Source organism: Gekko japonicus, unplaced genomic scaffold (assembly GCF_001447785.1).
Source record: "Gekko japonicus isolate JY-2015 unplaced genomic scaffold, Gekko_japonicus_V1.1 scaffold2326, whole genome shotgun sequence".
NCBI classification, from domain to species: domain Eukaryota; kingdom Metazoa; phylum Chordata; class Lepidosauria; order Squamata; family Gekkonidae; genus Gekko; species Gekko japonicus.
In genome coordinates, this window is record NW_015165890.1 from 266,070 (window position 1) to 289,844 (window position 23,775).

The window sequence follows — 23,775 nt, forward strand, 5'->3', positions numbered from 1 at the left end:
CAGTCCTGCTGGTGAATACTAGAAACCTTAGCATATATTGAATAAGAGGAAACTGAAAGGCACGGAACAGAGAATAGAGATAGAGATTCTGTGTGTTTTACGCTGTATCCTCAGAAGATTTCGGACTGCTCCTCCCAACACACAAACACTTTGCGACGTTCGGCACATTTGCTTACATGATAGTGTTGTCTGTGGGTTTTGCATCACTAGACTAGGCTATAATATGTTAATTGCAGAAATATCAGTTCAAACTACCAATTATGTAGAAAACATACTTGAAGCCTGAATAAACTATATGCCATCATTAATAGCCAACATAAATTGTGAAAACTCATTCTCTTAAACTGTAGCTAAACAGAGCACTGTTGTTGATTACTGTTTTAATTGCTACTGAACCTGCCCTGGACAGATGGAATCTTGCATTTGACCACACTGAGCTCAGATGCTGTTAGATTGCCTCCCAAGCTCTAGGTGATTTCAGGGACTCCAAGTTTAGGAGGAATTACATCCTTTCCTTACGTGCTATGCTGTAGCCTGATCCCAAACTTAGGAGAAGAAAGAGGGGAATAGATCTTTCTTTTGCACTGAACTTTGGTGGACCCCAAATGATAGTCTGTAAGTTAGAAACTGGAAAGTCCTCTTGGTTCTCCACAGTACAGCTAAAAAATTGATGTTGCACAAGATGGTGCAATTATTATTTTATTTAGTACTATGTTGTTCAGTTGGCCAATATGCATAATATTGTAAAACTGAAATGTTAAATTTGCAAACAGAAAGACTCTTATCTTGAACTGAAGCTTATAGGACTGACAGGCATCTCCAGCCCTCAGTCCTGATCCAGTCATAAGTTCCCTAGTAACACAGAGAAAGGTTGGCTCTGGGAGCATTCAGGCCCTGTGGAATGAATAAAAATGTATTCAATGCATCTCTCTGCAGCATGTGACAAACTTTCAGCTTCTACAATGAATCTGCCAAAGCAAATGGAGTCCCCTATCAATAAGCGTCTCTCCTCCTCCACAGCAACAATAACCTATTCCCCTGACAGAGGCAAGTGAATGTGCTTCTCATTGTGTCACGCCAGAAATAATCTTTCCTTTGTTTTTAAAATGCATTTTCTGTCTCTCTCTGTCACCTCCCCAATAATTTCCTTTCCCTTTTCTGATCTGTTAATCCTTCTATGGCAGTAGAGTTTTGCAAAAATCAATGTAAATATTACTGCAGTTAAAGTTATTTTAGTTTAAACCACTTTCTGTCTTCTGACAAGAATGCTGTATGTAGAAGTATAATAATTATAACGAATAACCTGAAAGCTTAAAAAAGTTCTTCAAAGCACAATTTTAGTATAAATTAATTTATTTCAAGGCTTTAAGGATTACACTCTACATCTTTGCATGCTTGTAAAAGCATCAGAGTACTTTGTTTACTTTGGAAGGTTTTACTTCCAATATCTCAGAAACTCCAGGCCACATGGGAATAAGTTTAAGAGACTCCAGACCACACTCCCTCGGTTCAAGAAATCATTTTTTGTTGTAGTAGAACGAATTGCAAAATGGTAAGATAACACATTCAGTTCATGAACAGATCAGAGCTACTGTAGCATAGTGGCTAAGAGCTGAGACCCAGAAATTCCCTCATTCAAATGCCATCTCTGCTAGAAACTCACTATGTGGCTGTAAACAAGCTACTGTCTTTCATCTTGAGATTTGCATCTTCAATATGGGGCTAATGGGGCAAACAAAGACCTCGTGTATGCAATGGCTCCTGCCAGCTGATGTGGTCATGGAGTTCCATGCCTGGAATTTAACTTGCCAGCACACATGAGCATGATTCAGACTGACAATGTGGCAAGTGGGGAGAGGGGGCTTAAGTCTCCTCCGCATGCTCTTTTCCTAACTTGACATGGCCCCCAGCTGCTGGGCAACAAGTTTCCCCAATTGGGTAAATAGCAACTCCTTGGGTCTGTTTCAGCTCAGGAAAAAGGGGATGGCTTACGGCTAGGGGTGGTTCCCATTTGGACATTCTGCCATCTCTAGACTTTGCGGAATGTTGGCTCCTATACTGGAGTCAGTTAAATTAAGAGGTCTGTTTAGGACATGTAGGCCTCTGTTTCAGCAATAACCCATAAAAATCAATGAATGCTAATATTTGATTACTACTTCGGATGGGAGACCCCCAACGAAGCCCAGGGTCAGGATGCAGAGGCAGGCAATGGCAAGCCACCTCTGAACATCTCTTGCCTTGAAAACTCCACTGAGGTCACCATAAATTGGCTGTGACTTGAGAGCAAAAAAAAAGAGAAGACAATTATTGAAGAAATTGTTCCCTGTTTTCTTAGTACTGTTGATAAGAGAGCTTTTTTTTTCTGTTGCAACCCTTAAAAATGAAAAATTGTTTTCTTTAAGGGTAGGGTGCTAATGGGTTTTTTTTACTGCTCCTTCAGTACATATTTATGTTTCTCTGATTGCTGTGGAACATGTTTCTATTTAGCTACATTTTGGATCCCAGACTACTTTTTTGGCCACAGATGTTCAAGAGGGTTGGCGTTTTGCCACAGAATGTAAAAATCCTATCCTGACCCTGTCAGTCTTTGCAGAGCCAGCTGGTTGCACCATGCCTGCTAGCACATCATCACCACCAACACTGCAGACTGTGCCAGTGCATCTTTGCCCAGGCCTCCCACAGTTTCTGTGACCCAGAAATGCATACAGAGGTGATGGAATGTGTCCCACAGCTGAAAGATTAGGATAGTTTACGCACTGTACCTTGGGGTAGGAGTGATGTCAATCCAAGAGTATTGTCGACTACTCCTTTGCTGATGGAAAGGCTTGAGATCCCATTCTAATACTTGCTGATTGGACTGCTACCTCTAAATAAGCAGTTTATGAACCAGCCTAACTGATGTTTAGAATTATCTGACTTATCAAATGTAAATACTGAAGGGGTAGCATAGGAATATACCAGTTTATTTAGAAACCAATATAAGGCTTAGATACAAGAGATGGAGGTTGTCATATACAAATATGTGGACACTAGGTTATCAGATCGAAAAAGCACTTTCCGCAGTGTTTAGCAGCCTAATTCATGAAGCAAAAATTGAATTGTTAATCCAATAGTGTAACTTGTAAACATGGGAAAACCTTCAGCCTTTTTTGGTTAATCACAAAAAAAGTTCATACTTCAGAGCATTTTCTTAATTAGACTGCTTAGCTTAAAACAAGGGGAATCAAATCATTCTTTCAGGGAAGAAGGATCTCTATTTATAAACATTTCTGGTTTTCCTTTGTTCATTTTGTTTGGTCATTCATTATATTTTCTTGCATGTTTTCAGAAGCGGCTTTTCCGCACTTTAAGTTAAATGTTTTCCATTTGCTTCCATCCTTCAGCTCATCGCATGCACCTTAGTCCAATGGAAAACTTTTTAATTTCTCGACTGTTGACTCCCACACGAGCTTCTTTAGCCAGAAGCAGAAGTTCATTAATGCTTTTTGAGCAGTACAATGATCCAGGTAAACTTAAACTCTTTAGGAATGTGTAAGACACACTGCAAAAATTGGTTGGAGAAACTTGGTTCAGCTATAAGGGTAGGCAAAGCCTGGGGGATTTTCAACCTTGCATTATCACCAGTGCCTTCTTTCCTCCCTTCATGTGTGGCCAGCTAAATAGTTGTCTGTGAGTCTGTAGCCAACCACAGTTTGCCAGGACACCAGAACTGGCTTTCCCTGAAAACCAGGATTCCAAAGTAGTATAAAGATAGAGACACAGTTTGCCAGTGGATATAAAGGCAAATTGCACTTTGCTGCAAAATACTGAAGTAACTAATTAGGTGCTAGTTTATGAGTGCAGACGGAACCACCCTGAGCCCAAGGGTTCCTGAGGCTTGTTTGCATTGTGGCAAACCATAGTTGGCCCTTATGGCTGAACCATGCCTTTCTTTTTGGCAGAGTTTAATTTTATGTTTATAATATGTGAAAAAGAAAGAAAGAAAGAAAGAAAGAAAGAAAGAAAGAAAGAAAGAAAGAAAGAAAGAAAGAAAGAAAGAAAGAAAGAAAGAAAGAAAGAGCTCCTCATGAGCCTTGGCCCTGAATATTACCTGTATAAGTGCTTTAGTAATAATTTGTACATAGTTACGAATAGCTAAGCTAAGTGGTGCATATAGGCAGTGAACTGCTCTAATTTGAGGTTATTTGTAAAGCTGGTAATATCAGTACATATCCAGTTTTAGGACTGAATGCTATGGGCAAAGAATACAATTGAGACATCTAAAGTGGTAAGGAGAAATTAATCTAAGCCACTGATGTTTCTCAAAAGAACACCATTTTAAATTTGTATTAAGACTGATCTCATTTAAAAAACCTGCTGAAGTACAACCCACACTTCAAAACTCAAATATTTAATATTTGTAATTTTAGTAAAGGCATTTGGGGGTCAATATGTCACTGTGAAAATGCAGACAACTTGGCACAATAATTCATTTGAATGGACTGTGATGTGCTTCCCCCCCTCTTTTTTCCTCACTTCTTTTGTCTGTGTTCCCTATTGCTCTTGCTATTGTTCTATAACTCTTTAGTATTCCATATCTGTCCTCGTGTAGCACCAGCTAGCCCTCTTAAATCTCCTTACAAGCCATCCCCCACCCGAAGCTTGGAGAGAAAGAAGGCATCTTCTGCTTCCACATCTGATGCAATGAAGGGGGCATCTGCTGCTGAGAGTTCACAGGTAGGTTTGGAACTTTCTGAGGTCTAATGTAGATGCTCTGTTTTCTGTATTTTTATGGTGGATGAGTGTTCTGTATCTCAAGAAGAAGGTGACTCTCTCACTCACTCACACACACACACAGTTAATTCCTTTTCTTACCAGAACTTTCAGTGAGGCTGAATTGCTATTTCTGGAATAAAAACTTTCCCCCCCAGAAGGTTTTGAGAACTAGGAAGAGAGTACCAGTAGAAGTGTGTCTTACTATCAACAGCCATGCTGCATAAGAATATTTTATCTCCTTTAAGTTTCACAGAGTACATTGTCTTTTAAATGTTACAGCATGCTTTCTCCCAGGATTTATAACGATGAGAGAAAAGCAGAGATAGTGTTATCAGTGTGCAGGATTTGACTGTATGCTGTATGTTCTAGTCTGTTGTTATTTGTTTTAACAATTATTAATTTATCCATTGTTTTTAACTGTTCACATTGATTATGATGTGCACCACCCTGGGGGTTTGATAAATAATAAATAATAACTGTTCCAAAATTTCCTAACTCAGCACAAAAAGAGCTTGTGCTTAACAAGTAAATGTTGCATGTGAATTTTGAGCATGTTTACCTGTCATATCTCCTATGCATTTAAAGAAAATTTAAGGAACAGGATACAATCTTTTAATGCCAAGTGAGGTATGTTTTAAGCATATTGCCAGGCTTGTTTTCTCCACGTTTTCTTGTGTTTTGCAGCTTCTCATGGAGCTGAAAAATGATGAGATGGGGAAATGCTATTCCCCACATTAGGTCATAGACTGCTTCCACAAGAAGAATCCTGTGGCACTTTAAAGACCAACAGATTGCTCTTTTGGTTTTGTTATAAAAGTGACATAAACAAGGCCTTTTAACCTAGTGTTCACAGTTATTTTTCTGTCTGTTCTCTCTCTATTAAAGAACAGCAGCAACAACCCTGCTGCCTGTTGATTCACTTCACTGCAAATGGCCAAGGGGACTCACACCCAACAAAGTGTTTGCAACAATAAAGTTGTTAGTGTTTAGAGTACCATGGGATGCTTCTGCAGTCTTTGCTATATTTGACTAACTCAACTACTCCAGTGGAATTTGAATCCATGGAAGGCTACATTCCATAGGCCCTGGGGGAACTGTGGCTAAGTTAATCAAGGTGCAGGCAGCATAGAAAGTTTCAAAGTAATAGAATAGAAGCAGCAACAGAACTCCCCCCCCCATTACTCATGTGTATTCTCTTAAATAAAGTTATCACTGGTTGACAGGAGTTACACCAGATATCGTCTAGTACTGGAGACAGACGTTTATGTACGGCTGCGATCATATGCACAATTAGACCTGCCATAGGCGCGAATGCTGGGCAGATTTAAAGGGCGTGATCATACAACAACATCTGGGAAGTGCCCCACAGCCGTCGGCAACCCGTTTTGCTCTGCTGCAGAGGTGGAGTTAAAAGACACCAGGGAAAATCTGGTAGTAAATGGGTTGCGACGGTCCACGGACAGACTTTCCCCTGTCTGATTGCTCCAGTGTGCTCTCATGGTGTTGGGATGGTCTGCTCAGGCCATCCCAACTCTGTGCTGTTGTTTCCCTCCCCCTTCTCAGTATGCGCATCATCACAAACTCCATAGAGAGCCCTCAGTGTGGAGGTGGAATTCATTGATTCTTTGTTTAAGCGCATTGGAAACAAACAGCAAAAAAACCCCACCAACTCACCTGTGGTTGCGTCTGATCATGCAGTGGCGGGCTGTGCCCGCAGCTTCCAAGAACTGTGTGATTGCACAACTGCGGGTCAAATTCCTCCAGAGGAAATAGCCTCGCTTCCCCCCCACACTTTATCTTACACGTGTGACCGCAACCTATGATAGTGCTATGCTTTCCCCATAAACAGTATGAAAACAGCATTTATTATGGCTACACTTTCTCATATCCCAGTGTAGTTACAACTGCTGCTAATAACAATTAGGCAGTTCGCTCCCCCCCACAGAATAAAAGGAACTACTAAGTACTGCTTGGCTGTATAGTCATTCCTGCATAACTCTCCTGTTTTGTGGAAGACATCAGTTAGGATGAAAAATGCTCATCCTTAAAGTTCCAGAGATTAAGTTTGCATAAAAGTAGTGTTGAAGGCACTGCTAGCAGCACCATTAGTTTCTGGTTTTGTTTCTTCCCAAGTCTTCTTACAGTCCTTATTTGTTCCATTATTTTTAATGTTACCATTAAAAGGAAAGTCACAAGCTTGTAAGGTACAGAACACAGAGACAGCAGCAGTTATTTCTTTTTTTAAAAAATAATTTTTATTAAATTTTCAAATAGTAACCACCATTACAACTTATAGTAAACAACAAACAATTAAAACAACATCGATCTTGAACAATAATTGGCAATAATAAAAAGGGATGTTACAGCTATTTAAAAATCTAAAGGTAACATATAATGACAACATCATAGATTAACATTGTAGTAATAAAGTCTTCCAAGTTGAATATAGAACTATACAAAATGTTACAAATGATTGTCAATTTCATAAAAACTTTGAGGAATTTGGGATCATGCTATTGAGTTGGGTGACAAAGATGCTTCCAAAAAGTGGAAGCCACTTATGCATTATACTAATATGATTACCAGTATTACTAGTCAACCCCGCACTATCTGCAATTTTGTCCATCACGTATAATTCCCAGATTTTAACATACCATGAATTTAATCTGAGTGGGCTAGGGTCCTTCTGTTTAGCAGCTATGACCATTTTTGCAGCTGCTAGTAAAATTGAAATCAGTTCCTTACAAATTTGGGGGATTGATGCATCTTGCCAGAGGTCTAAGAGGATTAATGTTGGTTGACGTGGTAAGTCATAATTTCTAATATCTTTAATGTGGGTCAAAAACAGTTCCCAGAAGCCCCTTGCCATTTTACATGTCCACCAACACTGGATATAGCATCCTTCCTGCCCACAGGATCTCCAGCAAAAGGGGGAATTCCTATTAGAGATGTGATACATTCTTTTTGGTGTCATATACAATCTCAGAAGTAGTTTTTGAGTTTGTATTTGAACATTCAGCATTTTAGAAATCAAGGCGCAAAAAGACCAAATCTGAAGCCAGTCTTCTTGAGTTAAGGGTTTGCCACAGTCCTCTTACCAAGGGCGTTGGTAAGAGATAGGGGTTTTGCTGTCTATTAAGAGTAATTCTTTATAAAAATACGAAATCAAACCTTTAAAGTTTGAGCGCTCCGTTTTGAGGATGTGTTCAAAGAGCAGTTATTTCTGTATTTTAAGGGTTTCATTAGATGATATTTTGGGGGACCAGGACTGAATTTTCACCTCTTTTAACATCTCTAAATAACAGCCTCAAGTAGGGTCAGGCCCGTAGCTAGCCAGGGGTGAAGAGGGCCATGCCCCCCCAGATGTGCTCAGCCCCCTCTGGGAGGATGCGGAGGGGCAGCCTCCATGCAGCTTCACTGGGTCTTCCTGCTTCCACAGCCAGCTTCTCAAAGCCCATCTCCCTCCCACAGCTGAAAGCAGAAAGACCTGACTGCCTGCTGGGGGAAGGAGCTGCTACTGCGGCTGAGCAGGAGGGAAGGGAGAGAGGTGGTCACCCGAATGGGGGAGATGGGAAGGAGGGAGGGAAAGGGAAGCAGCCCTCATGGACTAATCTAGTGGGGGCCCAGCCTGGCAGCCCTCATGCTGAGGGGAGGCCCTGGCCCTTGGAGCTCCCTTCTCACTCCTGAGTAAAGCGATAGTGCCTAATTCCAAGAGCATCTCAGTGGCACAGGCAGGACTCTGTACTTGGGAATCAGCTCCTCATCCTGGACAGACACTACCATGCCTTGCTCGGCTACTGAGGGGATGAGGTCGGGATCCAAAACTGCAGGGTGGGGGGGAGGGAGCAAGAGAGGTGTGTGAGAGAGTCACTAATATAATTGTTGGTAATATAATTGAGTTCCCCACGCTCTGTCTTTGCTCCCCCCCCCCCCGAAAACCTCCTAGCTACGGGGCTGAGTAGGGTAGGATTGTTTGTATCAGGATGTTACATCTCTAGAGATGTTGTTTCCCCTGGTGTTGAAAAGATGCATGGACCTTGAGACGTCAAGGCAGAGCCTAAATGGAAGAGCCTCTAGTTGGCATGCAAAAGGTCCCAGGTCCAATTACCAGCATCTCCAGTTAAAGATCGGGTAGTAGGTGTTGTGAAAGCCTGAGACTCTGGAGAGTTGCTGCCAGTCTGAGGAGACAGTACTGGCCTGGATGGACCAATGCTCTGATTCCGTATAAGGCAGCTTTATGGTCTATATGTTTTCCCAGTAATGGCAATAACACTCGGGGGGGGGGGGCTGTTTCCATCAGGAACACACTGCAGAGGGGCAAGGCAATCACTTCTTTCCTAGTACTGTAGTCCAAATCCAAATGACCCCCACCCCTTCATAGCTGCTATTTAATAAGGTTAAAGGAATAGGAGATCTGATCATGGATTTTCAGCACCTTATGTAGTTGTTCTCCGACGAGCACAGAGAATGATCATATATAGTTGTGCTTCCTAAGTTGTAGCATGCCAGTGCTAGCATGGGAGAATGAGCACTTGGAAGCTTCAGGTATGCTATTCAGAACTCTTTGCAAGAGGAAAGGCAAGGTAAAAAAAAATAATCTCAAAATGAGTGTAGCTTCTTGCATGTAAGATACGTAAGAACTGTCTATATAAAGTCATTTTCCACAGAGGGAGAGGCTTGCGTAGTTCCCCCTTTGTTGTTGATGCAGCTGTTGAGACAGCATAGTGGGAACAGAGCTTCCACACAGCAAGGTTTCCCCATACTACCCCTGCCTCAGTCCCCTAGCAGTGGCCATCCCTATCAGGCACCACTAATTTTTTAAAAAAATTATCAGTTGAATATCATCCTAATAATGTAACAATCTGTCAATCATATTCTCTGAATCCCAAGTTTATTTATTTTAAAGTTTCTGTCTTTCCCTTAAGGGGACAGAGACTTATATGTCTACAACTTTAGGGGCTAGAGAAAAAAGAAAGAAAAGAAAATGAAAGCAAGGAATTGAGAGAACATGAAACACAGATTATAATGATCTTCAGTTGCTGATTTTTAAAAAAGGAATGAAGAAACAAAACAGTGCTGCCATGGAAATAAATTTTATTCACTCTGTGTGCTCCAACATGTTTTGCTCAGCGTTTCATCAAGGGTGTCTATATAAACATTAAAATAAACAAAAAAATTATTACCCAATACTAAAAGATGTTAAAAGGTTATATATGTAAATTAAAAATGTTTTATGTAAATGTATTTATGAAAAATATAAAGACAGAGCTCTTGAGCATGTGTTGCTGTTGTTCAGTCGCACAGTTGAGTCCGACTCTTTGCGACCCCATGGACAAGATCACGCCAGGCCTTCCTGTCTTCTGCCATCCTCTGAAGTTTGCTCAATTTCATGTTCGTTGCATCTATGACACTGTCTAACCACCTCATCCTTTGCCGTCCCTGTCTTCTTTGACCTTCAATCTTTCTCAGCATCAGGGTCTTCTCCAGTGAGTGCTCCCTTCTCATTTGGTGGCCAAAGTATTTGAGCTTCAGTTTCATTATCTGGCCTTCCAGGGAACAGTCAGGGTTGATTTCTTTTAGGATTGACTGATTCAATCTCCTTGCAGTCCAAGGGTCTCTCAAGAGTCTTCTCCAGCACCATAGTTCAAAAGAATCTATTCTTCGGCGCTCGACCTTCCTTATAGTCCAACTTTTGCAGCCATACATGACTACTGGGAATACCATTGCTTTGACCATGCGGACTTTTGTTGGCAGGGTGATGTCTCTACTTTTTATCATGCTGTTTAGGTTTGCCATCGCTTTCCTCCCAAGGAGCAGGCGTCTTTTAATTTCATGGCGTCTGTCACAGTCTGCGGTGATCTGGGATCCCAGGAACGTGAAGTCTGTCACTAATTCCATGACTTGCCCTTCTATTTGCCAAGGAGTAATGGGGCCGGATGCCATGATCTTAGTTTTTTTGATGTTGAGCTTCAAGCCCACTTTTGTGCTCTCCTCTTTCAACACAGTCAAAGGCTTTAGCATAGTCAATGAAGCAGAAGTAGATATTTTTCTGGTACTCTCTTGCTTTCTCCATAATCCAGCGAATGTTGGCAATATGATCTCTCGTTCCTCTACCTCTTCGAAACCCAGCTTGTACTTCTGGTAGTTCTCTATCCACGTACTGTTGAAGCCTAGCTTGTAGGATCTTGAGCATGACCTTGCTAGCGTGTGATATGAGTGCAATTGTGCGATAGTTTGAACATTCCTTGGCATTGCCCTTCTTTGGGATTGGAATGTATACTGATCTTTTCCAATCCTGTGGCCACTGTTGCGTTTTCCAAATTTGCTGGCAAATGGAGTGCAGAACTTTAACAGCATCCTCTTCTAAGACTTTGAATAGCTCAGCTGGGATACCATCACCTCCACTAGCTTTGTTGTTAGTAATGCTTTCTAAGGCCCATTTAACTTCACATTCCAGGATGTCTGGCTCGAGGTCAGTGATTATACCGTCGTGGTTGTCAAGGACATCGAGGTCTTTCTTGTATAGTTCTTCTGTGTATTCTTGCCATCTTTTCCTAATCTCTTCTGCTTCTGTTAGGTCCCTACCGTTTTTGTCCTTTATCATGGCCAGCTTTGCATGGAACGCTCCCTTGATTTCTCCAATTTTCTTGAAGAGATCTCTAGTCCTTCCCATTCTATTGTTTTCCTCTATTACTTTGCATTGTTCATTCAGGAAGGCCTCCTTATCTCTCCTTGCTGTTCTCTGGAAATCTGCGTTCAGTTGGGTAAATCTTTCCTTTTCGCCTTTGCCTTTCGCTTTCCTTCTTTCCTCTGCTATTTGTAAAGCCTCATCAGAAAGCCACTTTGCTTTCTTGCATTTCTTTTTCTTTGGGATGGTGGTGATTGCTGCCTCCTGTACAATGTCACGAACCTCCGTCCATAGTTCTTCAGGCACTCTATCTATCAAATCTAGATCCTTGAATCTATTCTTCACCTCTACTGTATATTCATCAGGGATGCGATCTAGGTCAAACCTGAATGGCCTAGTGGTTTTCCCAATTTTCTTCAGTTTAAGTCTGACTTTTGCAATGAGTAGCTCATGATCTGAGCCACAGTCAGCTCCAGGTCTTGTTTTTACTGACTGGATAGAGCTTCTCCACCTTTGATTGCAAATTATATAGTCAATCTGATTTTGGTGTTGCCCATCTGGTGATGTCCATGTGTAGAGTCGCCTCTTAGGTTGTTGGAAAAGGGTGTTCGCTCTGACCAGTGTGTTCTCTTGACAAAACTCTGTTAACCTTTGCCCTGCTTCATTTTGCTTTCCAAGGCCAAACTTGTCTGTTGTTCCGGTTACCTTTTGACTTCCTGCTTTAGCATTCCAGTCCCCTATGATGAGGAGGACATCATTTTTTGGTGTTAGTTCTATGAGGTGTTGTAGGTCTTCATAGAACCGGTCCACTTCAGCCTCTTCTGCATCAGTGGTTGGGCATAGACTTGGATTACTGTGATGTTGAATGGTTTGCCTTGGAATCGGACCGAAACCATTCTGTCATTTTTGAGATTGTAGCCCAGTACTGACTTTTGCACTCTCTCTTGTACAAAGTGCATTATGATATCTTTAAAATGTAATACACTTAGCAAAATAATGTAAACATTTTAGAGACCAGAAAACCTATAGGAGTAATATGATATTTCACTATGATCACAACACAGTGACCAAATTTATTTCCACGGCACCACTGTTTTGTTTCTTTGTTCCTTGGCTTTATTGGTGCAGCCCTTCTTCTTGCTGATTTTTAAAAACATGCTGTGTGTGGGTAGGACTGTAAAAATCTGAACTTTGTGTTTCCATTTATTTATTTGCTTACTGTATTATTTACTTACCCACATAGCAGTCATTCAGCCCTTGTTGTGATCTTTCCCAAAACTTTGTAAAGCACATTTGGGAATGGTCAGAAACTCCAGGAGGTGCATGAATGTACCACAATGCTGTGGAAAAGCTTCCCAAGCATAAAACTTGGAGCAAATCACCCATGTAGAAATGGGCAAACAGTCCAAACTCTGTGTTCATGCTTTTGATTTTGTTTGGTTCTCTTGAAGGCACTAGCCCTGGATCCAAGGTGGTACTTAAGCTTCCAGTGGAATATGAACAACAGAGCCCATGGCAGTGGCTCAGACTGTATTTTAAATTTCCCTCAGTTTGAAAAGCAGTTTGCCACACAGCAAATCTGAAAGTATCCTTGTATTTGTGGAGCTGCATCCTGGTCACTAAACAAAAAAAAGTATAGCCTGAGTAAATTCCAACTATGGGAACTTGACTTGGCTACTATTTTAGTGATATGCTGTGTTTATCCATGGAATATTTTGCAGTGTTATAATTGCAGCTATTAGTCAATGTATGTTAGATGAAGTTGCACGAAGCTTTGAGGATCGCATAAGGGGAAAATGAGCTGCAATCATCACCTATAAGGTTATATTTAAACAATATATTTTTGCTCATGAAACTCTGCTAAATTAATCTGTCATTGAAACATTGTTTTGGTCAGATAACAGATAAAAACAACTGTACTTTTTTTTTTTTTTTTAAAGAATGAAAAGAAAAAGAAAGAGAAACGGCCCACAGCGACTGGCACTTCATCTGGGTTGGGATCTCCTCTCAGAAGATCTGATTCTCCAGCATCCATGTCTAAAAGATCAGCTTCACCTGCAACCCCTAAGTAAGAACATCTGGCAAATTTTCATTAATCCTCAATAAATTAGAACTGTACATAGGAAAGAATCCTATCCTCAAATGTTGATAGCCTTCAGTTTTCGTAAACAACGGATTTACTGTGAATAACGCTTTCAACATATAGAAAGGGGCAATTCCATAGGGAGAGAGACTCCCTACTCTTATCTGTACAGACTATGTTTAATAACACGGCATGAGAGAGAAGGCTGATATTGGAACACGAAGAGTTGATAGTCTCTCTTGGATAGAGTATCCAGGAAAGAATGAGCAAGGTTCATTTTACAAAGTAACATCACATAAAAATTAGTGCAGTAAAAATAACTTATATAAAACTGAGCAACTATCTCACACATATAAGCAAATGGAAGAAAGCTAGATTTCATGCAAGAAGTGCTGTGATCAGACAGGATATCCTGAAGTAGTTTCAAAATGTATAGTAAAATCAGTAGAAAGAAGATATGTATTTTCCTAAAGTTTTAGAAAGAATGAGGTGTGGAAATAATAGATAAAACTGATAAATGCGGCCTAGAGGACTAAAAGAAAAAAGTATGTGTGTCTGAACTTAGAGGTATGTGGGCAGGTGGTACCACTGAATAGCAAGAGTGTCTGTGAAATGGATGGAATGGGTTGATAGGATAAAGCCAAATAATTTGACCTATGCTGCCATTGTGAAGCAAACACTAATGACTAAGCAGTTGCCTTGTTTAGATATGTGCCAAGGCAAAGTACATAAAACCTTTAATAATTCTTTAAACAGCTCCAGTAGTATCTTCACTTGAGGACAGTAATTATCAGGACATATTCTCACACAAGGATGATTATTATCTGACATGCTAGTATCCTCGGCTGTGTATGGTTTCATGGCATTGTTTACATACCTGTTTAAGTGCCAGGATTATTTAAAGTAGTACTTCTTCTCAGTGGTTCTTGTGCATGGATTTGGGGTTAACACAATAATATTTGATCATTCATTACTATTTAAAGGGTTTCTTTTGATACAAAATAATTCTACTTTAAGTATTTTCAGGTAATGGGAATCTGCCAGTCTAGATTAAGTCAGAATTGGCTTGTGGCAATCTAAATTTGTGAGAGCACGTTCTAAGTGATTTACCATTAATCTGTTTGATTTCTGTCTTCCAGTGTGTCAGTGGCCGGTTTCCTGATCAGCACATGATCCCAGTTCTAGATCTTTTTAGTCACAGTCATACTTTGCCTGAGAATAGATTGCCTACAAGTCCAGTCCTAACTTGATGTCATATTTGTATCTCCTCTTTTTAACTGTAATAGAAAACAGAAGTTCAATGGCACCTTTGAGACCACCCAAATTTATTCCAGCATAAACTTTCATGAGCCAGGGCTATATCAGAATCATATGATATAGAGTATCTCTTTGGAGATTATTTTTTTTAAAAACTACAATCACAGAAAAGGGAGGGAGAGGAGGAGTCATGACAGAGAGAGACCTGTTGTAAATCATTCAGGTAAGAGTCCCTATGTAAGGGCCTTAAATTAACATGGTTAATAAAACATAATTAATAATAATATGAGAGGTCTAGGTTCCAGCCTTTCATAGAGTACAGATATAAGTGTAATAAAGTAGGATAAACAATGTTATCCTTTGTCAAACTTATTTATCCTACATTTTGTTTATCTGTACCCCATTGAGAGGCTGGAACCTCAGAGTTCTCTCATTATGTAACAGCTAAATCTTTTCCAGCCATTTACACAGGGATTTCACACTTGAATGATGGATTACAGGTAAAGCACCTTTTGTGATTTTGGTTATAAAAATATCTAAAAAGATTTTCCACACAGGGATTCTTGAATGAAGCAGATTGTTTGGATCCATTCCGGTCTGGTTTCAGACTTGTTTATGGAACCAAAACAACCTTGGCCGTGCTGGTAGATAACATGTGCCAGGATCATGGTGTCCTTTTGAATGTCTTCTGGGGCTGGGGCTGGGGCTGGGAAGTACTGATCTGTGGTGGTTTTGGTCCTACCTTGAATAGGTTTCAGAGTGTGATGCTGGGAGACTGCTCCTGTGCCTCTTGGCCTCTGGCCTGCTGGATCCCACAAGGTTATTATCTTATCCTCCATGCTTTTCAACATCTGTGTAAAGCCACTGGGAGATGTCATCTGGAGATCTGGACTGAGTTGCCACCAATATGTGGATCACACTCAATTCTATCTCACTCTTCTGGTAGATCCCAGGGAGGCTGTGAAAACTGTGAACAGGTGCCTGGAGGTAGTTTTGGGATGGATGAGGACTAATAAATTGAAACTTAATCCTGATGAAACAGAGGTGCTACTAATGGAGGGGGAAGGTTTTGCCTAGAAATTGGGATAGCTCCTGTTCTGGAAGGGGTTGCTGCCCCCTAAAGGAGCAGGTTCATAGCTTGCGGGTGCTGCTGGACCCAGACCTTCTGTTGAATAAAAAGGTGGCGTTGCTGTCCAAGGTTGCTTTTTACTAGTTTCAGTTGGTGAGCCAGCTGTGGCCCATCCAGGGCAGGAAAGATCTTGCCACTGTGGTGGATGCTCTGGTAATATCTAGACTGGATTATTGTGATGCACTGTATGTGTGGATGCCTTGAAGACTGTCTGGAAGCTACAATGGGCACAGAATACTTTAGCCAGAAGGTTGACTGCAGAGGGTCGTAAAGAAGATATCACTTCAGGCTTGTTCCCTCTATGCTGGCTTCTAATTTGTTTCCAGGCTCAATTCAAGGTGCCAGAATTGATCTTTAAAGACATAACATTGCTTGGGGCCAGCATACCTTAAGAGACAACTTCTCCCAAATGAACCTCTCTTGTCACTACTTCAGATGCTCCTACTATTTGAGGCTAGACTGGTGGCAATCTGAGAAGGGCTGTCTTGGTCATGGCGCCAAAACTTTAAAAAACCCTCCCCAGTGAGAGTCATCTTTCTCCCGTTAACAGTGTCTTCTGTCAGTAGGTGAAGACTTTTTGGGGGGTGTACCCCTAGTAACGGTTATTGACCCTGCTTCCTTATTTGTGTTATGTATGTTTATATGTTTTTATTGAATTATTTATTTTAGATATACTTTATTTTAAATGCTGTTTTGATGTTTGCTGCCTTGTAGACTCTATATGAGTAGAAAGGCAGCATACACATGTTTTAAATGAAATAAAATATTCCTCTGATGAAGTAAGCTTTTAGCTCATAAACGCTCATGCTGGGATAAATTTTGTTAGTCTTTTTTATATTTGTGCAATAGGCTAACACAGCTACCCCTTTGGAACTGATGTAAAAAGGGGGGTGGGATGGGGTCAACTATTCACTATACTTTCTCTATTCTGTAGCTAGTGTAATTTTTCATTTATTTTATTTGATTTCTTTTTAGGATGATTACAAAGACTTACCCTCAGTCTCCGAAAACTACTAAACAATACCCAGCTTCTCCTGTGAAAAACCGTGTTATTTCAAATCTTAATCAAGAAACACCTAAGAAAAAGGCAGAAAAATATAAAGACAGTCAGAGGGAGAATATTAGCCAAAAATTCCAAGCTTCTCCATCTGAAGAGGCTGTAAACCAAACCATTGCTGAAAAATGTGTGCCTTCTTCGAACAGTGAAGGTATGTTTCATGTGTGAGGGAACTTCTGACACTGTGACTTTAACATGGCAGAGGGTTTTAAATTTTAAAGCAGTTCCTCTTAACTTTATGATGTGTTAATTCAAATGATTACTTATACAATTTTCATCCTTGTAGTAACAAAAAAAAATGACATAACTCATACCATTATTTTTATAACTGTTTCCAATAGGAAATATCACCATGGAACCCTTAGCTAGGCTAGCACTGAGATGTCATTAAATTATGGAATGGTTTCCTGTCTGGAAAGGCCCATAAGTATCATCTCTCTCACAATACAACATCATGCCCTGTTCACTGAAGATAATTTGGATTTTAGATTAAATAAAAATATACACTTTTGAACATTTTCTTCTACTGTCCTCTTTAAGTGTAGTGTGTGTCTTAAGTGCTGTCAAATTGCTTCTGACATGGCGGCCCTATGAATTAATGTCTTCCAGAACATTCTATCATTAACAGCCTTGCTCAGATCTTGCAAACCGAGGGCCATGCCTTCCTTTATTGAGTCAATCCATCTTATTTTGGGTCTTCCTCTTTTCCTGTTGCCTTCAACTTTTCCTAGCATTATTGTGGGTTTTTAGTGACTCTCGTCTTGTCATAATGTGACCAAAGTATGATAGCTGCAGTTTAGTCATTTTAGCTTCTTGGGAGAGTTCAGGCTTGATTTGATCTAGAACCTACTTATTTGCCTTTTTGGCAGACCACAGTATCTGTAAAACTCTCCTTTCAGCTTTCTTTCTGTCAGTTCTCTTCATTGTCCAACTTTCACATCCACACATAACAATGGGGAATACGATGGCATGAATTAACTTGACCTTGGTCGCCAGCAACACTTCAGAATGGGTTCTAGCTCCTTCACAGCTGCCCTTTCCAGTCTCAGTCTCCTTCTGATTTCTTGGTTGCAGTCTCCCTTTGTAATGGCTAGATGAACTAGTTATATAGGGACAGGTTTATTATTTGATATACAGCTATTTTGAATGGCTATCTAGGAAGGTGCTGGAAAGGATCTTGAACCCTTTGCCTATCTTCTCTTGCTCCTCCTTGAAATGCACAAAGTGCCGCCACTGGCTAAATTGGGTGTGGTTCATGTCAACTGAATAGAACATTTGAGAGAATGCATTAATGTAGGATACTTTGGTCTCTATCTTTGTACTTGCTGCTTCACTGTTCTAGCCTTAACTATACACAGACTCCACAGTACATTCAAAGGCTTGTAATAAAACCCCAACAATGGTGACTTTTAAACAAAGCAGCTTTGAAAAGGGGTGAACTGAAGCATGAGAGGTATTTCCTTCTCTGTGCTTCAGATTTGCTCACTTTGCCTAGAAGAAGCAACTGTCAGGATCTTATTAATACATACTTCCATGAAATATGTAGTTTGGCAACAAATTTCCTGTCTGCCAGCTAGTATTCTAAACCTAGCAATATTTCACTAGGGAAACTTGCAGCAGGAACTACTGATGCTGAAGAAGCTACAAGGATTCTAGCAGAGAAAAGACGCCAGGCTCGCCTCCAAAAAGAACAAGAGGAAAAAGAAAGGCAGGAGAAGGAGGAACGTGAAAGGTACCTTTCTTTCCCGGAAAAAATATTTACACCATCTTTCTGTGAAGATAATCTTCAAATCAGATTTTCAGTTTGTGAAAGGTGTGAGTTTTAACCATTGTGTGTTTCATGACTGTGATTATCTAAGCTGTGGTGCACCTTGCCTGTGACCTCTCGAGATCCTATAATTTTGGACACTTTCCCCAAGGAAGCTGGGTAGCTGCAGAATACAAGTGGCCTAAGTGCTCCATCATTATGCTTGCTAACAGGCCTGTCCCTTTAGTCCATGACTAACTTGTGTAAATGGGCAGCTGAAGTATTTCATGGCATGATGGCAAATGTTACTCAAATCAGGCCATGTACCAGGTCTGTCATGTCCCCTGTTCCTGTGCAACTGAGACACAAGACTGCAGGTAAGATTGGAATAGCTCAGTCTGTTATATACACAACTCCCATTTTATCACAGTAAATCTTGGACAAAGAAAAATCAGTGGGTAACAGAACACTTAACCAACAAGTAACTTTATTACCCTAACAAGACACAGACAAGAAATAGTCAGCAAAAGAAAAAAAGATATAGTAGACATATCACAGAAACAAAATAAAATCAACCAATTTACTCATCCTGCTTGTGTAGGAATGTGACTTAAGACATGGGGAAAGGACTTCCTAACTCAGATGCAATGGGAATGGCTGCTGTTGTAGGATAAACTGGTCTATAATGGGAAGTGGAAGACGGGGGGGGGGAACTGGGAAGAAGGACTTGAAAGGTTAAATTTGGAAAGGCAAGCATAATGAGAGAGAATCATACTCTGCCTGTCTTGAAGAGGAGGGGTTCGATTTTGCCGTGTTCATGGCGATTGGACAGGACAGGAGGACTCAAGGAGCCTTTCCTATGCACCTGAATTTACCTTGGTGTTAATGGTAAAGAGTTGCTATTGGCCCAATATCGGGATCTTCCTGGCATCGAACCCGGATTTTGGAACTGTGATTGGTTATTTTGGGGTTGGATCCTGATTGGTAAAGTTCTGGATCTGCTGTGAACTTAGTATTTGAGCTGTGATAGGACAGTGTAGCCAACCTACAGAAAAGAGGGGCACTAGAATATGCATGGAAGATGCACCTGGATTAGATGTCAGTTGACATGGATACACTGATGCTATATAAGAGATAATCAAATGATCCTTCCTGATTATTTTATCACCCTGGAATTGCATTTGCATTTTTATCTTGCAAAACCTGGGTCATGCTTTATGGCCAGGAAGGTGTGAGGAGCTAGGAGTTTCAAAATGACTTTTGGTTGATGCATATCTGTTGCATCTGGAATGTTAGGCTGTTCCCGTGTAAGGAATGCCTTCTCTCATTTCCTTCCTTTGATCAACAGACCTTCTTTTGATGTAAAATAGATGTATTTTCTTCATATCTGGTATTCAGTGGCCAGACATTCATGGGGTAATTTATATCCACATTTCTGATATTTTTAAGAGCAGAAGGGTTTTTTTTGACAGTGCTGCCCTATGACTCTGTTCTGTGTAAGCCAAAGTGTATTTTTGTGGAGTATACACAATTAATATTATTCGGGGAGGGAAAGGGCTATGTAATACTGGTAAAAAACATCCCATTAAACCTTTACTAAAGGAAAAGGACATTTTTTCCTCCAGGCAATTGGTAATCCTATCCTCAATTGAAAAGAATACATTTTTATACTATGCTGAAGTTAATACAAAGAGTAGTCTTTCTGCCAGTCTAAAAATATTGCTGTGGCTTTAAAGGCTAGAGAGAGAAGAAAAGAAAAGAAAGGCAGAAGAAGAGAAGATCCGGCTGGAGGAAGAGGCCCGTAAGAAGGAGGAGGAGAGAAGGCGTGAGGAGGAAGAGGCTACCAGAAAAGCAGAAGAGGAAGCTAGAAGGAGAGTTGAAGAAGAACGTATATTAAGAGAAAAACGAGAAAAGGAATTGCAAGCTATGATTGAGTTACAGGTATGGCTTTTTGTACATGCTATGGATGTGACTTTTTTCAAGATCTGAATCTATTATCCAAACATAATATTTTCTGCAGAAAACAAAACAGAGGGATCGCCATGCAGTGCTTTTCTTCACTATGCTTATTTCTTGGGTGAACTTCTGAAGCTGCTTTACCTTAAGTCAGACCTTTGTCCATCTTGCTCTCCAGGGTCTTGGGCGCATCCAGCCCAGCAATGTGAAATGCTCCCTCTAAGCTGTGGAGTCTTGTGAGCTGCTGGCCTTAAAGTTGTGAGCGAGCAATTTGGCTACTGCAGAAATTAGTTTGCTCTGGAGCCATCCTTCCTGAGCTAAAACAAAAATGTATGGGCTGGGCGCTAAAAACCTGTGAGCTAGCTCATACTAACTCAGCTTAGAGGGAACACTCGACTGGAGTCTTCTGTATACAAAGCAAGCCTGTATACATGCAAGCCTAAGTGCAATGTAATCAGTGTGTTTAATATAATTTTATAGCTTTTCAGAATGGCATCTATGATAAATTGCTTGCCAAATGCTCTGAAATGCACTAGCCATGCATTGTTGTTGTTGTAGCTGTCACCTAAAACTGCATCTGCCAATGAAAGTGCTGTGTTCCTGACAGAAAATATTCAAATTTCTTGTGGTTCTGCTGGATCACATGACAAATTCTATACCATTCTAAAAACTGGTGATTCTGGTACATTTATTTCCCTTTATGACCCAGCAGACCTAGATAGAAAGAAGAGTTGGAACGTTTCAGACACATAGAGCCCATAACCTTGTAAATAAAATTTTCAGTAATACATGCATGGTTGGCAGAATGTTTGAAATCAGGCTTGAGAAATATTGGGGTAGGAGGGTATCCAATGTACTTAAATCTCTCAGGGCTGGTAACTTGTCTAAGAATGGATAAAATAACTTATATGTTGGGTTACATGTTTTGAATAGAAAGAAGCGGCAGAAGCAAAGGCCCGGGAGGCAGCTGAACAGCTGCGTCTGGAAAGGGAACAAATCATGCAGCAGATAGAGCAAGAAAGACAGGAGCGAAAGAAGGTAACAAATTGTTCCTATCCGGTATTGTTACTTTTGCTATTTGCAGCTGAAGGCCATACCTAAATATTCTTGGACAAAGAACAGTCAGATGATCAGAGTGAGCTTCTAGTGCAACATGCTTGAATTGACTACAAACCCTCTTTAAAAATGTTTTTCATCTCTACATCCAAGACCTTGGAGCCAGCAGTTCTAGGAGCAAATGTAGTTAACAGAGAAAACTACTGTTTGTAGCCAATGCAATGCTATTGAGTTGAAGCAATCTAGCCTTTTCAGTCTGTCACACCCACCTTCCCTCCTTACTGTAATCTCCATCTCACATGGCTTTTGTCCATGCAGGTCTCATGATACCCAACACAGCCAATTTGGTGGTCTAAGTGGACCCCAACCTCCCTTTTTCAGTAGGGGGAAGAGATGATAGGATCCAATCTGTTGCATAGGAGCACAGCTTGTACTCCGTAATCTGCATGTACATCCTACAACAATAGCAATGTAAGAACAACTTTGCTCTTTATGTTTTCTAAAGATAGAATTGTGAGCCTTGTTGGTCAGTTGCTATATTGCTGTTCAATAGAATTGATCACGAGCTTGGCAAATTGCACGTAAAAGGGCAACATAATAGGTTAGATCCAGCACAAGGCTTTGCAAGGTCCACACAATTGCCCATGCACCCATCAACCATTTCTGATCCCAGGAAAGTTTATTCCCAGGTTTGGGGGCCTACATGGAACCGTGCAGTTTTGGAGGCTGCAGTGGGGAGGGGACAGGGAGCAAGAGGCAGAAAAGGGCAGTTTTGCCCCGTTCTCACTGCAACCTGCGTGACTATTACTCCATGCAGGTCCTATGACCCCAGGGGTAAATTTTCCAGGGACTGGAAATTACTGCTACGGGAAAGAAGATCCAGGAAGACCTGCAGCCATCAGAGCTTTTCACTGACAGGTCACAGGATTCACCCCTTTGGTATCTGCAAACAGAATGACCTGTTGGCATGCTGACTGGCATGGAGAACATTTGCCTTACCATATAATATTGTGTGATCTTATTTCAAATTTGTAGGTTCAATGAAAGGTATTGAGAGTAATGTTTTATCTTGTATATACATTATAGACCTGCAATGGCAATAATTTTCTTAGACTTGGAAGACAAACAGTGTAATCCTAAACAGAATTATGCCATTCTGTGGCCATTGACTTCAGTGGGTTGCACTGAAAGGGTAGTAAATAAGCGATACAAATTATGTTGTGGTTTGCATTGTAGAGAATAGATGAAATAATGAAAAGGACAAGAAAAAGTGAAACACCAGAAGTAAAGGTATGTAACAGAATCTTTTCCTTGATTAGGATCAGGGTTTTTTTAGTGGTGGTAATTGCCAGCATTGAGTACTGGCACCTTGGTGGTGGGGCTCTCCCAAGTCCTGAGGGGGGAATTGGTGGAGTAGTGGCAATGTTTTTGTTTTTAACAACAATAACAAAAACACTGACTGCGGCTGTAGAATTTCCTAGTTCAACATACAATAAATCCTTTTCACTAGGAAATAAATTAACAGTGGTTGGGGAGTCCACTTATGTGTCTATACATTCATGTCTGTTGGAGAATGTCACTTAAAAACAAAATAGAGTGCACAGGTGAAGGTTCTCACAATCTCCTTACCTTGCTGTGCACTTTTGCTTTCAGAATCTTTTTTCCAGCCCAGCTCATTTCCATTATTGAACCTTGGCTGGAATAAAATTGAGGAAAACGAAAGAGTTTTTGGCATAAAGGACAAGGGTGCACATGTGTATAAATATGTGTAGATCCCTCTGTCCTATCAAGTTTGGTCCTCAGAAATTCTGATGTGGATTCTTATGCTTCTGTTCTGCTAGTACAAGGCCCCTTGCACTGCCAGTAGAGACTGCTAGTGAGAATGGAGGAAAGCTGGTTTCTATTGTGTCTGCATTGTCTTTTCAGCATTCACAGGTAGCGGCTGTGGTATGGTACAGTACAGTGAATGGTACAGTAAGCAAGATCTGCTGCCTCTGCAATGCTAATTTTCAGTCTTCCCCCGAAACTCTTGGTTGATGCTTGGTTTAAAAAAAAACCAACACATTGTCAGGATCTGGCTTAGTTGTTATGCCAACTTCTCCAGGAA

At 40.7% G+C, this 23,775-nt stretch overlaps 1 protein-coding gene across 1 annotated transcript in view; it reads left to right on the forward strand.

The window, feature by feature from the left end:
* The window catches only part of MAP7D2 (MAP7 domain containing 2), a gene marked incomplete at its 3' end in the record, with an annotated part of 88,445 nt that extends 65,487 nt beyond the window's left edge, over positions 1-22,958 (forward strand). The window contains exons 6-14 of the mRNA XM_015411330.1: positions 937-1,047; positions 3,384-3,506; positions 4,568-4,716; positions 13,324-13,451; positions 16,828-17,060; positions 18,515-18,641; positions 20,393-20,597; positions 21,546-21,650; positions 22,905-22,958. Coding sequence (XP_015266816.1) covers positions 937-1,047; positions 3,384-3,506; positions 4,568-4,716; positions 13,324-13,451; positions 16,828-17,060; positions 18,515-18,641; positions 20,393-20,597; positions 21,546-21,650; positions 22,905-22,958 — 1,235 coding nt within the window. The remainder of the gene's footprint in view (positions 1-936; positions 1,048-3,383; positions 3,507-4,567; positions 4,717-13,323; positions 13,452-16,827; positions 17,061-18,514; positions 18,642-20,392; positions 20,598-21,545; positions 21,651-22,904) is intronic.
* Positions 22,959-23,775: the final 817 nt, after the last annotated feature.